The sequence below is a fragment of the Moschus berezovskii genome, chromosome 23, assembly GCF_049115385.1.
Source record: "Moschus berezovskii isolate FMDL1 chromosome 23, NW_MosBer_1.0, whole genome shotgun sequence".
Taxonomy (NCBI): domain Eukaryota; kingdom Metazoa; phylum Chordata; class Mammalia; order Artiodactyla; family Moschidae; genus Moschus; species Moschus berezovskii.
Window position 1 is genome coordinate 36,106,820 of NC_142482.1, and position 17,903 is coordinate 36,124,722.

At 39.9% G+C, this 17,903-nt stretch overlaps 1 protein-coding gene across 3 annotated transcripts in view; it reads right to left on the bottom strand.

The window, feature by feature from the left end:
* The window catches only part of PKHD1 (PKHD1 ciliary IPT domain containing fibrocystin/polyductin), a 448,361-nt gene that overhangs the window by 227,384 nt on the left and 203,074 nt on the right, over window positions 1–17,903 (bottom strand). For all 3 annotated transcript variants that reach the window (XM_088831516.1, XM_055406831.2, XM_088831515.1), the window contains 2 exons: window positions 14,584–14,719; window positions 10,438–10,684 (listed from right to left, as the gene is read on the bottom strand). In XM_088831516.1, coding sequence (XP_088687642.1) covers window positions 10,438–10,684; window positions 14,584–14,719 — 383 coding nt within the window. The remainder of the gene's footprint in view (window positions 1–10,437; window positions 10,685–14,583; window positions 14,720–17,903) is intronic.

Below are 17,903 nucleotides of genomic sequence, written 5' to 3' on the forward strand. Positions count from 1 at the left end.
CTTCACTGAGCTCTAAATGCCCTATATTTGGAACAATTGTGAAGTAAACCCCTTATAATTTTGCATCTACTAAGCCAACACATCAATAATAACTAGCCCCAAATGGTGCTGTAGGCATCGGCTAGATATTCATGCTTGCTGATGTTACTCTCATCTTTTACCGCACAAAGACAAAATCAAAATGCTGAGCACAGCCAACAGATTTTTGTGGCATTATTTTTCTTGAGCATCTTTAAAATAAATTGGACTCCTAAGAAGTCCTTGTCAGACGTTCTCCACGTCCTTTGTTTTGAAGAGTCTTACTTTTTGCATAAGTAGCCCGTCCTACACAGATTGCTAACTAACTGTGCTATCCCTTTGCTTTGGTGGCTTATAAATAAACTGCCTCTCCCCACTGGTAAATAACAATAACAAACACATTTTTAACAAAAAAAAAAGAAGAAGACTTTGTCAGAGGATGACTATTTTATCTACTGATCTGCCATCACCCAGTAATATCTGATGTGTATGTGTAAGAAGTCTTATGTATATACTCTTATTGACTGAGAAACAAATATTTCTCCTTCTGAGTAAGAAACCTAAAAAGACAAAAGAAGTCATAACCCTCAGTCTTTGCCCCAAACTTGTAACAATCCTTCAGTACAATTCAGTTCAGTTGCTCAGTCGTGTCCAACTCTTTGCGACCCCATTATTCGCAGCACGCCAGGCTTCCCTGTCCATCTCCAACTCCCAGAGTTCACACAAACTCATGTCTATCGAGTCGGTGATGCCATCTAGCCATCTCATTCTCTGTCGTCCCTTTCTCCTCCTGCCCCCAATCCCTCCCAGGATCAGAGTCTTTACCAATGAGTCAACTCTTTGCATGAGGTGGCCAAAGTATTGGAGTTTCAGCTTTAGCATCAGTCCTTCCAATGAACACCCAGGACTGATCTCCTTTAGAATGGACTGGTTGGATCTCCCTGCAGTCCAAGGAACCCTCAAGAGTCTTCTCCAGCACCACAGTTCAAAAGCAACAATTCTTCAGCGATCAGCTTTCTTCACAGTCCAACTCTCACATCCAGACATGACCACTGAAAAAACCATAGCCTTGACTAGATGGACCTTGGTTGGCAAAGTAATGTCTCTGCTTTTCAATATACTATCTAGGTTGGTCATAACTTTCCTTCCAAGGAATAAGCGTCTTTTCATTTCACGGCTGCAATCAGCATGCGCAGTGATTTTCGAGCCCAAAAAAATAAAGTCTGACACTGTTTCCATTGTTTCCCCAGCTATTTCCCATGAAGTGATGGGACCAGATGCCATGATCTTTGTTTTCTGAATGTTGAACTACAAGCCAACCTTTTCACTCTCCTCTTTCACTTTCATCAAGAGGCTTTTAAGTTCCTCTTCACTTTCTGCCATAAGGTTGGAGTCATCTGCATATCTGAGGTTATTGATATTTCTCCCAGCAATCTTGATTCCAGCTTGTGCTTCTTCCAGCCCAGCGTTTCTCATGATGGACTCTGCATATAAGTTAAATAATCAGGGTGACAATATACAACCTTGACGTACTCCTTTTCCTATTTGGAACCAGTCTGTTGTTCCATGTCCAGTTCTAACTGTTGCTTCCTGACCTGCACACAGGTTTCTCAAGAGGCAGGTCGGGTAGTCTGGTATTCCCATCTCTTTCAGAATTTTCCATAGTTTCTTGTGATCCACACAGTCAAAGGCTTTGGCATAGTCAATGAAGCAGAAATAGATGTTTTTCTGGAACTCTCTTGCTTTCTCCATGATCCAGCGGATGTTGGTAATTTGATCTCTGGTTCCTCTGCCTTTTCTAAAACCAGCTTGAACATCTGGAAGTTCATGGTTCACATATTGCTGAAGCCTGGCTTGGAGAATTTTGAGCATGACTTTACTAGGGTGTGAGATGAGTGCAATTGTGCGGTAGTTTGAGCATTCTTTGGCATTGCCTTTCTTCAGGAATGGAATGAAAACTGACCTTTTCCAGTCCTGTGGCCACTGCTGAGTTTTCCAAATTTGCTGGCATATTGAGTGCAGTACTTTCACAGCATCATCTTTCAGGATTTGAAATAGCTCAACTGGAATTCCATCACCTCCACTAGCTTTGTTCGTAGTGATGCTTTCTAAGGCCCACTTGACTTCACATTCCAAGATGTCTGGCTCTAGGTCAGTGATCACGTTATCGTGACTATCTTCGTCGTGAAGATCTTTTTTGTACAGTTCTTCTGTGTATTCTTGCCACCTCTTCTTAATATCTTCTGCTTCTGTTAGGTCCATACCATTTCTGTCTTTTATCGAGCCCATCTTTGCATGAAATGTTCCCTTGGTATCTCTAATTTTCTTGAAGAGATCTCTAGACTTTCCTATTCTGTTGTTTTCCTCTATCTCTTTTGCATTGATCGCTGAGGAAGGCTTTCTTATCTCTCCTTGCTATTCTTTGGAACTCTGCATTCAGATGCTTATATCTTTCCTTTTCTCCTTTGCTTTTCACTTTTCTTTTCACAGCTATTTGTAAGGCTTCCTCAGACAGCCATTTTGTTTTTTTGCATTTCTTTTCCATGGGGATGGTCTTGATCCCTGTCTCTTGTAACAATCCTTAAATTCACGTTAAAAAATAGAACAAGTACAGAGATGCAAGCCATGCAATTTAATAATCTTGCATTTCTAGGGACCCCTCGTACACTGTTAGGGCTTCCCTAGTGATTCAGATGGTAAATAGTTTGCCTGCAATGCAGAAGACCCAGGTTTGATCCCTTGGTTGGGACGATCCCCTGGAGAAGAGAATGGCAGCCCACTCCAGTATTCTTGCTGGAGAATTCCATGGACAGAGCAGCCTGGTGGGCTACATTCCGTAGGGTCACACAGAGTCAGACAGGATGAACAACTAACACTTTCACTTTCACTTCACCCACACACTGTCAGTGGGAATGTAAGCTGGTGCAGCCACTGTGTAAAACAGCACGGAGGTTCCTTAGACAACTAAAAATAGAATTATCAGATGATCCAGCAATCCCACTGCTGGGCATATATTTGGACAAAACTATAATTCAAAAAGATACATGCACCCCATATTCATAGAAGCACTATTCACAATAGCCAAGACATAGAAACAACCTAAATGCCCATTGACAGATGAATGGATAAAAATTATATTTATGGCCAATGGAATACTACTTGGCCATAAAAAGGAATGAAATAATACCATTTTCAGCAACATGGATACAGCTAGAGATTATTATACTAAGTAAACTAAGTCAGAAAGAGAAAGAGAAATACCGTATGATATCACTTAAATGTGAAATCTAAAATATGGCTCAAATGAACTTATCTATAAAACAGAAATAGATTCATAGATCAGACATGTGGTTGCCAAGGGAGTAGAAGGAAAAAGGATGGACTAAAAGTTTGAAGTTGGTTGCTGCTGCTGCTGCTAAGTCACTTCAGTCGTGTCCGACTCTGTGCGACCCCATAGATGGCAGCCCACCAGGCTCCCCCATCCCTGGGATTCTCCAGGCAAGAACACTGGAGTAGGTTGCCATTTCCTTCTCCAATGCATGAAAGTGAAAAGTGAAAGTGAAGTCACTTAGTTGTGTCTGACCGTCAGCAACCCCATGGACTGCAGCCTTCCAGGCTCCCCTGTCTATGGGATTTTCCAGGCAAGAGTACTGGAGTGGGTTGAAATTGGTAGATGCAAGCTATTACATTTAGAATGGATAAACAACAAGGTCCTAATGTACAGCACAGGGAAATATATTCACTATCCTGTGGTAAACCATAATAGAAAAGAATATTTACAAAAACCATGTATGTATATAACTGAGTCACCTTGCTATACAACAGAGATTGGCCCAATATTGTAAATCAACTATGCTTCAACAAAAAAATAATAAATCCTTGCATTTCTGGCAGGTATACCCTGACATCATGGATCCTCCATAATGGAGGATCCAAAGTCATCGTCCATGACTTTGCTGATGTATATTTCTGTTTATCTCTTTTCAGAGTCAGCTAAAGCAATAATAATTGATTGTCAAGTCCCAAAATCAAACTAGCATCTCCTTAAACACAGTATTTACAGTTTTTGCAACATACTTGACAAAAATTATTGCCTGTTACACCTTGATCCTTGAAGAGAAGCAGTAGCTATTTATACTCTATCTACCCATACTTTAGATACTATTGCATCTCTAGCTTCATCTGTGGGATGAAGTTGGTATGGCTGTCTCAGAAAATGAGAATACTATCCTTAGAGCTACACAACCACAAGGTAGACGACTACCTGTCAGGAATATTGAAAAACAGTTCCATGCAGGCGGGTAGTTACAAAGCCCACCCTCCCTTTTATATCTATGCCCACTTGGTACTGGTAGGACTGACCGACACCTACCTACGAGTTCATTACCAGCCCTTCTTCCCAACTCCATGTTCAGTGACATTGTGATGTTAGCCTTATCCCAGCCATGTAAGAGTATTTTCACCAAGGAATTAGGCAAATGCTACAAATCAGGCTTTTTATTCTAGTCGTGAAACAGGTACCAGCACACCCCTGGGCCCCTTTATTACTCACGAAATTCAATAACCGTGGAGTATTATTGATGCTATTCCTTGATTTGGGATCCATTTTTATGTTTAGCTCTTCTTCTATTTTACTTCTGTAACCTCTGCTGCCTCGAGAGGATAAAACTTGTTGGAATTTCCCTGTCTCACATGGGTTGGTTTTTGTTTTTTGTTTTTTTGAGAACTGAAAAGATACCATTAGTGATGCTATGCCTATTTATCCCTAGGAAGAGAGTTAGGTGATTGTTAGAGGAAAAGCTAGGCCACAATTTCCATTTGAACTCTTCTTTACTTTTACATTCACAGAGGCAGGGGGTGCCTCGTACTCTGAATACCGACACATTAAGAGCAGTTCCATAGGTAAACACTGAATGCAAGCTCTACAGGAGAGGATATTAAGCAAGATCTAAGAATCAAGGTGATCAACAACAACATTAACCTTTTCTTTTCTAGGAGAAATAGGAAGGAAGAAACAGAAGCGTTGGGGGCATGAGTGAATCAAAAACTGTGTCCGGAAAGACTCCAGATTCCACGACTTTCTGGGAGGTTTCTGGATCAGTGCGATGTCTCGTGACGATTAGAAAGTGTTCCCTATCTTTCAAGAACTGGATTAAGTTTCATTTAAACAAACTTCATTCCCTTGCCAGGCATTTGTTTCTCAGAAACATAATCCTCTATATTTTACTCTGTTAGTAGTCGGTTTGTATGCTGTTTCATCAGTCATACAAGTACAGGCCTCCGAAAGATGACATTCACTGAGCACGTGCCCAACAAGGACCCCACGAGTGAAGGGACATTCGCTCTTTTTACGTCTTGAGAACCAAAGCAGAAAGAGGTGGAGTAACTTCTCCAGGAACATACCTAGGAAGTGGCGGAGGGAGGGTGGTTTATGATTTATACCCACAAATGATTCTTAATTACTTCTTTATTCTTCAGCCTTTGAAAAATAATTTCAAACATATGCATATAGCCAGACTTTCTTTTATGTGCTTCCTATTAAAACTCAGAAGGACTGGTTGGCCAACCTACAACATCTTGTAAACTCTTTTAATTTCCCCCACATTCGGTTCAGTATATAATTGAAAGACAGATCAAGGCTTGATTTACTGATATTTGAATAAATCTGTGTCAACTGAAATCAGAGCTGTAGAGTGCTCTAAACCAAAAAAACAAATAATTCCCAGATGGTAATTGTGAAAGTTGGTTCTCATTCTCCCCATCACAATTCTGTGCATCTCTACCACCAGGAAAAGAAAATATTTGCAAATGTATGCAAACTGCTATTTCAGTAGGGGTGGGGTAGGGGCGGGGTGGAGAAGAAATCAGCTGTTAAAATAAATTGTCTGATCAACTGACAGCCCCAGGCAAGCAAAAGCCCAGAAGACATTATGAAAGGATATTCTTAAGTATTTGATGTTTCTAGGAATTTTAGAAATAAAGACTTAGGATAGTATTTTAATCCTGAATCTTCTAAAGAAATGTTAAGTGCTGTGAACTCCTCATAAATAGATCCTAAGAGAGAAACGGACAACAAGAACACGAGAGGAAGATCTGGGGGAGTCCACAATTTCTTAAATGATATTTATTTATTCAATACTAATTTTATTGAGTCATTTTATGTTCAACATGGTATTGGGTACCATAATAGAAACAAACAAACAAAAAATCCCACTATCCTTGTCCTACTTACCATGAATGAGAAGGGAGGGGTGATTTATAAGCTATGAAGGAGCTGTGAGTATTGATTAGAGGAAGTATAGAGAGCCAGCACACAGCGGGGATACAAAGCTGTGCAGAAAGCTCGGGGAAGCTCACCAGAGTAAACTACCTTCATGCTGAGTTCACGGAAGCTGAACCTTATGGACTGAAAAACACAAAGTTGAGTGTGGCTGAGGCTTAAAATTTAGGGAAAGGAGGGCAGAGCATTGAGAAATGCTAGCAGTATAACACAAGATCCTAGAAGTATAACACAAACAGGAGTAGGTCATGAAGTGCCCTTGAGACATTAAAAATGGTAGGCTTTCACTGGGAGGCACAGGGAAGGCCCTGATGCAGTCTCAAGCAAGGGAATTCATGGATGGCAGGACCAGATCTGATCTACAAAGACTTACAAGTTTAAGGATAGGATCCCAGCAAGGTGGCAAGCTAAGTGGCTGCTGCAGTTAAACAGTGGGATCTGAGTGTCAACTTGGACTAGAAAAGTTGGGAAGGAGAGAAGTAATAAAACTCAACAGGGATTTTTTTTTAGGAGATGAAATGGACTGGACATGGTAGGTGATTTTTGTGAGCAGATGAGACAAGGATAACTCCCATTTCTGGTTTAGGTAATTGCATCGTTTGTCTGAACACCCAGAGATTCTTAACACCCAATAGGACCATGGAATAAAGACCTTAAATTTGGTTTTGACAGGTTGTGTTTGAGATGGATGCTGAATACTCTAACAGAAATATTGAAAGCACTACTGCTCAATGGAAATACAATGCAAGCCATAAATGCAAGCCACAGATAGAACCTTAAATTTTCTCATAGCCATATTAAAAAATGTAAAAAAAACAAGTAAAATTAATTTAATAATATATTTAACCCAATATATTCAAAATTTTATCATTTCAAGATAATCAATATAAACAAATCATTGAGCTATTTTACATTCCTTTTTTCATACAAAGTCTTAGAAACAAGACGCATAATTCACACTTACAGCACATCTCCCTTTGGATGAGCCACATTTCACGTGTTTAGTGGCCACCTATGGTGAGTGACTACAATATTGGACAGGGCAGGTCCTAAGGGCAGTTGGATAAATGGGTCTGGACTTCCATAAAGCAGCATCAGTGAATGTTAACTGAGGCTCTGAAACAGTCCATATCATTTGGGAAGAGCATAACTTGAAAGCTTCTTGAAGAATCTTAAGGAACACTAGCATTGAAAGGTCAGGAAGAAAAGCTTACAAAGGAGGTCTAGAAGGAGCACACAATATCCTACTGGTGACATGATCCTTGACCCAGGTAAGCATCTCTACACAGAAGAAATTTAGGCTCAATAAACCCAGGGACTATGTGAGCCATTTTGCCATGATGAGGCCTCTGGAGCAAACGGTGCTGACATTTTTCTGAAATGAGGTCCTGACTTATACTGGTAGAGCTACCACATCCTGGTCTTATCAGGAAGGATGGGGTTGAGAGAAAGAGATTGGTAGAAATATGTCAGGAAAGAAATGCTAGCCTGAACACCAGTGGCCCCTTAAGAAAGTATGTTTTAGAACTTGCGCGTGAGAGAGAACTCACCCAGACTAAACATGTCATTATTTTTAACAAAACAGAATATAGACTCTGCCTTGCAGAGGGTGGGAAATTTTTCTTCACCAAAGTATTATTATTACCAACTTTAAACATTTTTTTGCCTTGGTCAACAGAACTATGAGGATGAAGTCAGAGGAAGCCACGAAACCAGAAGTACCACAAATGTCGGCACACATCACTCTTGGAAAAGGTAGTGAGGGAAGGTTGTCAATGTCAAACACAGAACCTATAGTGAACATGGACCAGGAGGAGCCTCTGAGGAAGAGATCACACCCCAAGTATTCAGTTGTTAGTTAGGGGGCAGGGGTGAACCCTTTAGGCAGCTGTGCAGACCTCACGCCCTACCCTCTAGGCACCTGGGCTGAGGAGGCAGGAGCGGGCCGAATGTTGAAAGGAAAGAGGGCAGGATCCATGTGCTACATCAGATCCCCATCAGCAAGCAACCCCAAAAGATGGGGACTGTGAGAGCTTTGCAAATCAACTCTTAGGGTGCACGCTCCAGGGAAAATAGCACAGCAAATTAATCCTTTCCCCATGAAATGCCACAAAGTTTGTATCTATGTGGAATTCAAATTGCTCATTAGCTCTGACATGTTCCTAATGAGGTTATAATGCTCTGGGACAGAGATCAAGTCACTGAACACAAATAACTGGGGATAGAATCTGGAAAGACCAAGTTAGAAAGACCTGAGGGCAGTGCTTCTAAAACTTGAGTATAAATCCCCTAGGGGTCCTGACTCAGGACATCTAGGGTGAGTTTGAGATTCCCTGCATCTAGTCCCAGGTCGCACCGATGCACTCTGACTAGCAAGGCCTTAGAGATCATCTAACCTAACCATCTCACCCTAGAGATGAGGACACAGGGCTAAGAGACTCATAACTGGGAGTGTGCTGAGCCTCCCTTGGGCTTGGAGTCGTTGAGCATTTGTCCACAGATCTGTGAATCAACCTGAAAATGTTTAAATAGAAGCCTAGGGAGTAGGGTAACCAACCATCTTGGTATTCTCAAGACTGAGGGGGTTTCTGGGACATGAGATTTATTTTAAAACCAAGAAAATTCTAAACAAACTAGGCAAGTGTTTCACCCTAGTAGGGATCTTCTGAGTCTACTCAGAATATAGTATCAGGATTATTCTCTTTTAGACCCTGTCAATCCTTGAGTGCTGGGATCATGACTTGCTGCCAAAGCAAGCACCTAGATGTCCTGTTCTGAAGACCTCCAAGAACAGATGCTCAGAAGGATTACAACTGCAGAGGCTTCTAATGCCACACTGCTAAATGCCATCTTCAGAGACAGTCTCCCAGTAGGTTTTCAAGTGAGACATAGAAAAGGAATATCAAGAACCCAGAGAAATCAGTGTTATTATACAAGCACATAATGTTCTTTTTAACTGCACAAATCTATTTGTTTCATTAAAAAATGCATATAAGAAATAAATGGCTCACTTTTGTAAACCTTAAAATGCTCATTAAAAACATCTTTGTTAAAATCACAAAAATAATAAAAATCAGGATGCATTCCTAAGAATGAAAGGCATGCTCTGCATAATCAAAATGATTAGAAAGTAAAACATATTGCTCCATACCGTTATTACTCACTGGAATTGGGTCCATTAACATTAGATAGAATAATAAACAGCTTGAAAAGCAAAAGTGGAACGCTTTCAGACAATTCCATGCTAGCAGGGTATTACTAAGGTGTCTAAAACAGAATGTCAAGATACAGATGGCATATGCATTCAGAATGCAGACTTAGGGCAAACCTGACCATACTGACTCCCTCTCTGTGGAGTTTACCTGTTTAAATAAGATGCCAGCATGATCTGGCTGAGGCACCTGACTTAATATTCATGAAGTTAGGACACTTAAAGGAGAGAAAGGAGTCTGGCTAATTATATACAATGCATTTGAAATAGGTAAAAGATAGAACCCTAGTCACTCAGCAATCATCGCCTGGAAATTAAAGGGGGCAGAAGCAATCCTATTGTGCATTACAAACAGCCCAGCTCCTGACTTAATGGTAGTCTGAGTAGCATAAACAAGGCGTTCTTGCTCCAGTATTAAATAGGATATGTATTGTACAAATCCAATAGTTCACAAAATTAACAAGGAAAATGAACTGCTGTGAAGCAACTTCACAAGTAATAGGGAGCATCAGCAATGCTTCCCTGGAGCACAGCAAACACTTAAAAAGAGCTCAGGGAGAACAGGTGCATATAAAGGAGAATGGACATTATTGGAATTTATTAATACTCCTCTCAATTTAAATACATTTCAATTTTTCGTTGGTTGCAAGTCTTTTTGAGAGGAAATTATTAACTCAAAATGCCAATAAGTGGTCAAGGGCTATGAGATGTGGTCCACCATTATTGAAAGTCAGCTGTCATTTAAATCAGCTTAAAACTACCATAAACTTATGATACAACAGCTGTCAAAATTATCCCATATCACTTCTGTAGAACTAAATACACCAAACAGAATCTGGAAAACAATTTCTCTTCTACAAATAGCAACAACCTGAATGATATATACATGTCCATTCACAAGCCAAAACGTAGAGTTAATTCAACTTACAAACCAATAGACATCCGATGAAAGAGAACATTTTCCTCACAGACACTGCCATGGACAAGCTGGCTGAAGCTGGCTTTGACCACACAAGAAGCTGGAAGTGTTTCCATAGAAGCAAGAATGTGACTTCCATTTTTTCCAGACAGAGACCCATCCAAGTCTTCCAAAATGGCTGCATGAGGAGATGGAAATGCTACCAAGTTTGGAGAGTTAATAAACTTCAACTGGTTGGTCTTCACAGTAAATCCACCTATAAGTTGGAAGAAAGACTATGACACAAAGGCACAAAAGAATGCGATCACAAATGGCAACTGAATTATTTTCAGTATTTTAAAATTGCATATTTATGCCGTTTAACAATTTGCTCACTTATTTGTCTAAGAAAAAATATACATCCTGAGTTGACTATATGTCAGGCTCTGTGCTATGTGCTGGAGGCAGAGTGAAATAAGAATAGTAGGGCAGTGTCCTCACGCAGCCTGTATTCTCAGGCAGTGATTCCCAACCAGGGGTGGTTTGCCCTGCAGGGGACATTTGGTACCATTTGCAAGCATTTTTGGCTGTCACAACGGAGTGGACAGCAGTGCTATGGGCATCCGGTGGGAAGAGGCAAGGATGCTACCCAGCATTCTAGAATGCACAGGAGAGCCCCCACAATAAACAATTATCCAGTCCCAAATGCCAAGGGTGAGAAATGGTGATCTACTGGGACTGACACAGAACATTACTAATTACTAAATGCTAGAGGTGCTGTGGGCTAGTCTTTGCATCTCTCTGCTCTAGTTCTTCTAAAGCAAATCTAACCCCACTTCTTATGAGATTTATACTTTAAACATTTACCCTCAAAAGCCATGTTCAATCAATCACATGGACAAACAGTAACACATTTTATAGGTATCAGCTCTCGGGCTACATGTCTTAGCAGGGTTGCCCTCGCACCTCCTTCATATGATTCACTGGTTCTGCTATTAGTCAGTTGCCCAGGAAGAAACAATGGCAGTGGTCTTCGAATACTCACCCCGCGTCATTAAAATTTAAAAACTCAGGACACATCTCTTAGTATATATGCTACCGTATTGCTGTATTATGTATCTTATAAAATACATAAAAAAGGGAAAGTGTATAATAGGATAAACAAAGAGAGCCCTTAATCCTTTCATTCTCATCCTAGTAGAGTCTGTGCACTCAATTGTCATTCACTCAAGATGCTACAATTCCACCCCACCTTTGTGTGTGTCTGTGCTAGTCACTCAGTCGTGTACAACTCTTTTTGACCCCATGGACTGCAACCCGCCAGGCTCTTCTGTCCTCTGTCATCTCAAGGAAAGAATACTGGATTGGGTAGCCATTTCCTTCTCCAGCGGATCTTCCCAACCCCGGGATCAAACCCAGATCAAATCTCCTCCATTGTAGGCAGATTCTTTACCATCTGAGCCACCAGGGAAGCAACTTGTTGTTTATCTAACACCACAAGTAGTTCTATAATTCAGCTATATTGTATTTCTTTGCAACTTCCCAATCATAACTTCCTCTTTGAATTTTTTTTTTTTTGCATATGCTATTCCTAATATGTAAAAACTTTTCTCTGCCTCTTCCTTCTTGCAAACTTCTCTTCGCCTTTCTAAATCCTGCTTCAGGCAATCTATGATGAAGTCCTACCTGACCCCCTTCCTTGCTGTTCCCCTCACTGACCTTGCTCAATTCTCTAGTATTGGATTCATCATGCTATTCCATTCATCGGCTTAGACATTTATTTTTGTGCCTAGATGGAAAGCTCCTAGAAGACAAGAACTATGTGCTTTTCATCTCTGTACCACTCAGTTCCTTAAACAGAACCTGGACTAAATAGTTTCTAAACAAATGAAAGAGATGGCTTAGCCAAGGACATCCAGGGAGAAGAAATTAGAGCTCATAAGGAGTAGCTTGCTCCTTTTCAGTGTCCTATGAATGATATGAGACAGTGAAGCTATTAACTAACTGAGGAAGTAATATTTGAAGTGGTTGTCTTAAGGCATTTTTTATTCCTATTATTATTTCTACAATCTTAAACTCAGATGACACCCAAATAAAAACAATTTTTGGCTCTGTCTATAGTCCTGGGTTTTCATTGGAAGGACTGATGCTAAAGCTGAAACTCCAATACTTTGGCCACCTCATGCCAAGAGTTGACTCACTGGAAAAGACTCTGATGCTCAGAGGGATTGGGGGCAGGAGGAGAAGGGGACGGCAGAGAGTGAGATGGCTGGATGGCATCACCAACTTGATGGAGGTGAGTTTGCGTGAACTCCGGGAGTTGGTGATGGACAGGGAGGCCTGGCATGCTGTGATTCATGGGGTCGCAAAGAGTTGGACATGACTGAGCAACTGAACTGAAATGAACTGAACTGAACTGATAGAGCGGGGATAAAATGCAAAGTGGAGACTTACTGATTATTCATTTAATTAAAAAAACAAACAATTATCTAAATTGGGAATTCAAACCACAAGAGCATATTACTTAAACCACTTGGTTTGTCTGCTTACAATGATCAAATCAGCTAGATTGCTCTCTAGTTCTTTCGCCTTAGCCCATGAGTTCTCCAAGGTATTTCTCACCACCTCTGAGATGTGGTTAACAAGTGAACAAAGAATTCTTATGGTCTCTCTGTGCATACAAAAAGCCTTGGGCTGTTGAAAACATAAGGTTCCTGACCTCTAGCTCTTTCAGGAAAGCTTGCATGTGTATTAGTTCATATCCATATGTATATCCATCCAACTCCATTCATTGATTTAATCAGTGAACCTACTGGGCACCAGGCTACTGGTTACTAATGATAAAACTCTGAGTAAAAGAGATGTGATCAGATATAGAGAATAAACTAGTGGCTACCAGTGAGGAGAGGGACATGGGTAGGGCACAATAAGGGAGCAGCTCAAGACGTACAAACTACTAAGTACAAAGTAAATTAGCTACAACGATATATTGTACAGCACAGGGAATATAGTCAATATTTTTAAGAACTTTAAATGGAGTGTAATCCATAAAAATATTGAATCACTATGTTGAACAGAGACTAATACAATATTGTAAATCAACTATACTTCAATATCAGAAAGAGCTGTGGTCCTTGTATTTGTGAAGCTCAGAATCCAGCATAGACATGGAACTACCATAATACAGTATGACAGGCACCAGGTAGGGAAAGGCTGGGGAGCTGCAAGAACCATATTGGGAGCACCTGGCCTCCCCTAGAATTTCTTTTAGGAGATTTGAGCAGCAGTTTCTACTGATGAAATCTTATGTTGCTGTTCAGTCACTAAGTCATGAGCAACTCTGAGACCCCGTGTACTGCAGCACAGCAGGCTTCCCTGTCATTTACTGTCTCCCAGAGTTTGCTCAAATTCATGTCCATTGATTGAGTGACGCTATTTAACCATCTCATCCTCTGCCGCCCCCTTCTCCTCTTGCCTTCAGTCTTTCCCAGCATCAGGGTCTTTTTCAATGAATCAGCTCTTCACATCAGGTGGTCAAAATATTGGAGGTTCAGCATTAGTCCTTCCAGTGCATATTTAGGGTTAATTTCCTTTAGGATTGACTAGTTTGATCTCCCTGCTGTCCAAAGTACTCTCAAGAGTCTTCTCCAGCACCACAAATTGAAAGCATCAATTATTTGGTGCTCAGCCTTCTTTATGGTACAATTCTCATATCTGCACATGACTATTGGAAAAACCATAGCTTTGACTATACAAAGTTTGTCAGCAAAGTGATGTTGATGTTTCTGCTTTTTAATACACTGTCTAGGTTTGTCATAGTTTTCCTTCCAAGGAGCAAGCGTCTTTTAATTTCATAGCTGCAGTCACCATCCACAGTGGTTTTGGAGGCCAAGAAAATAAAAGCTGTTACCGCTTCCATTTTTTTCCCCATGTTTTGCCATGAAGTAATGGGACCAGATGCCATGATTTTAGTTTTTTATAATGTTGAGTTTTAGACCAGTTTTTTCACTCTCCTCTTTCACCCTCATCAAGAAGATCTTTAGTTCCTCTTAAAGAAATCTCATAAGTAAAAGAAATAATGAATTCCAATGGCTTTGCCACTATTTATCACATTTATGTGCATACTGGACTTATTTACTAGTTTTATTATTTGTCTTATCTACTCAAACAACTTACCCTGTCCTTGGGAGCAGCCTGAACAGGTCCTGATGGCCACACAGTGAGTGAGATCAAAATTCACAAAGGTTGTGTTAGAAACTCTCAGTTCCCACCTTCTGGGAGATTTGATCCCAGCTGACATACACAGGTTTCCCTGTGATTTGGAAGGGGATAAGGAAAGAAAAATAAGAGAACTGGCCAAATGAAATACAATTTTAATACATGAAAAAAAGAAATTAAGTGAGTAAAAAGACAAGCTACAGACTAACAGAAAATATTTGCAAAGCACATATATATGACAAAGGATCACAATGAAATCTCCTGCATTCCTATTACAGGGTTAAATAAAAATTAGTGACAATACCAAATGCTGATGAAGAAAAAATAAATAATTGAAATTTTCACACACTGCTGGTGGGAATGCAAAATGGTACAAACACTGTGGAAAATTGTTTGGTACTTTTTAACAAAGTTAACCTAATCTTTTTATTGACCTAGGGGCTTGCCAGGTGGTGCTAGTGGTAAAGATCTTGCCTGCCAATGCAGGAGCCATAAGAGACACAGGCTTTATCCCTGGGTCAGGAAGATCCCCTGGAGGAAGGCATGACAACCCACTCCAGTACTCTTGCCTGGAGAATTTCATGGACAAAAGAGCCTGGCAGGCTACAGTCCATGGGGTCTCAAAGAGTCAGAACCGACTGAAGTGACTTAGCACGCATGCACACATCACTGACCTAACAATTCAACTCCAAAGCATTTACCTTAGAGAAATGAAAACTTAGGTTCATACAAAAGCCTTAAACAGATGGTTAAGACAATTTTATTTGTAGTAAATCATCAAATCTGGAAACAATCCAAATGTCCTTCAATAAATGAATACACTGTGGTACATCCATATAGTGGAATGCTGTCCCCCACAATAACAAGGAATAAAATACTGTTTCTTACAACAAGTTAGATAAATACCAAAGGTATCTGCCAGTGAAAGAAGCCAGTCTCAAAAGGTTACATACTATGTTATCCCATTCACATGATTGTTGAAAAGAAAAAACTACAGTGACGGGGAAGAGAGTAGTGGCCTCCAAGGGGATATGAAAAGAAGATGTAGCTACAGAGGTGGAGCCAAAGGGATGGCTTTTTCAGGCTGATGCAACTGTTCTATATCTTAGGGGTAGTTACATAAATCTATTCATATGTTAAAAATTTACAGAACTGTACATCAAAAAGTCCATTTTACTGTATGTCAATAAAAAATAAATAAATATTAAAAAGTCTAAAAAACAACAAAAACTACTTCCAGGATTTTCTGTAAAACCTCTTCAACAAACTCCATCTAATCAAGCTGTTAGTGCTTCACTGTTCCACTGCCCAAAATAGATGTATGTTTGAGGATCACCAGAAACTGTCAAGAGTCTCCACCTGGAAGACAATGATAAGAAGAAACAAACAGAAGAAAAGAAACCCAGTGGAGACAATGCCAGTATAGAAACCAGAACAAAAACTTAATAACATCAGCGAAATAAGAGTATCATGTTCATGAAAGAAGAAGCCTAAAAAGGAATTTTTCAGAAGAAAAAATAATAGGAGAGTAGAATTAATAAATTAAATAGAAAAAATCTAAGGAAGTAGGATAAAAAGGCAATGGGAAATCAGAGAGAAATTAAGAAGATTAGAAAAGTAATTTAGGAAACTAATATCAAAATAATAAGAGTTTAAATAAAACAGAAAATATAGAGGAGATAATTATCAAAGAAATAAGTAAAGAAAATTTCCCAGAAGGAAAGGATATGACTCCAGACTGAAAAGTCCTGCCCACTGCCTAGCAGAGTGGTTAGAAGAAAAAGCCATAGCAAAGTTACATCATATTGAAGTTACAAAGGACAAGATCCCAAAAATCTCCAAAGAGGAAAAACTAATAGGTTACATATAAAAGACTTAGAGTATCTATAAACTGGGTTTTGTTTTTGTTTTTGTTTTTTTTTCGCAAAGTCACTCAGCTATATACATTTGTGTTGTTTAGCCACTGAGTCATGTCTGACCATTTGGCAATCCCATGGACTGTAGCCTACCAGGCTCCTCTGTCTGTGGGATTTACCCAGCAAAAATATTGGAGTAGGTTTCCATTTCTTTCTCCAGGGGATCTTCCTGACCCAGGGGTCAAACTAAGTCTCCTGCATTGCAGGCAGATTCTTTACCATTGAGCCACTGGGGAAGTCCTCCAGTTACATACACATCCCTTTTAAAATTACTTTCCATTAGGGTTTATCCATCCTATATATGGTTTCCATGAAGTATCTAAAAACTCTTTAACTTCAGGACTAGAAGATAGAAGACAATGAGCATTAACTCCAAAGCATCAAGGCGAAGTGAACTCCAACCTAGTGGTCGATAGTAACAACTTTCCAAGAATGGGGTCTCCATTTTCAGGTCAAAATCTTTACCTTTCATAGACCATCAGTTTAGAAAGTTACCATAGACTAAAACAATGAGAGTTAAATCAGAAAAGAGGAAGATGGGGGAATTAGGAACAAGAATACTACAGAGACATGAAGAAATTCTACAGAATGTTGGTCAAGAGAAATTCCAAGGCCTAGCTCTGAAACACTTTGTGCAAACTGGTGGTACAAGTTAAACACTTGGGATTGTGTGGGGCTTGGCATCATCCACTAAAGCTAAAGGGCCAGGATCTGAGCCAGCAGTTTTAAAATCTGGCACATACTCAACAGATACGCATGCTTGTGAACACCGAGATACATACAGAAGATTGTTCACAACATCTTTCTCTGTAATAACCCTAAAGTGGAAACAGGAAAATGTCTAGCAATAGCAATATGACTTTAAAAACTATGATACAGTCCATAAAAGGGAAGAATTAATGCTTTCGAATTGTGGTGCTGGAGATGACTCTTGAGAGTCCCTTGGAATTCAAGGAGATCAAACCAGTCAATCGTAAATGAAATCAATCCTGAATATTCATTGGAAGGACTGATGCTGAAGCTGAAGCTCCAATACTTTGGCCAAACTGATGCGATGAGATGACTTATTGGAAAAGATCCTGATTCTGGGAAAGATTGAAGACAGCAGGAGAAGGTGATGACAGATAACAAGATTGTTGGATGGCATCACTGACTCAATGGACATGAGTTTGAGCAAACTCTGGGAGATGGTAAAGGACAGGGAAGCCTGGTGTGCTGCAGTCCATGGGGTTGAAAACAGTTCAACATGACTTATTGACTGAACAACAATAATGACATAACAAATGGAAGAATAAATTATTGAAACATATAAAAACATGAAGGAATCTCACAGACATAATAATATGACAAAGAAACCAGGCA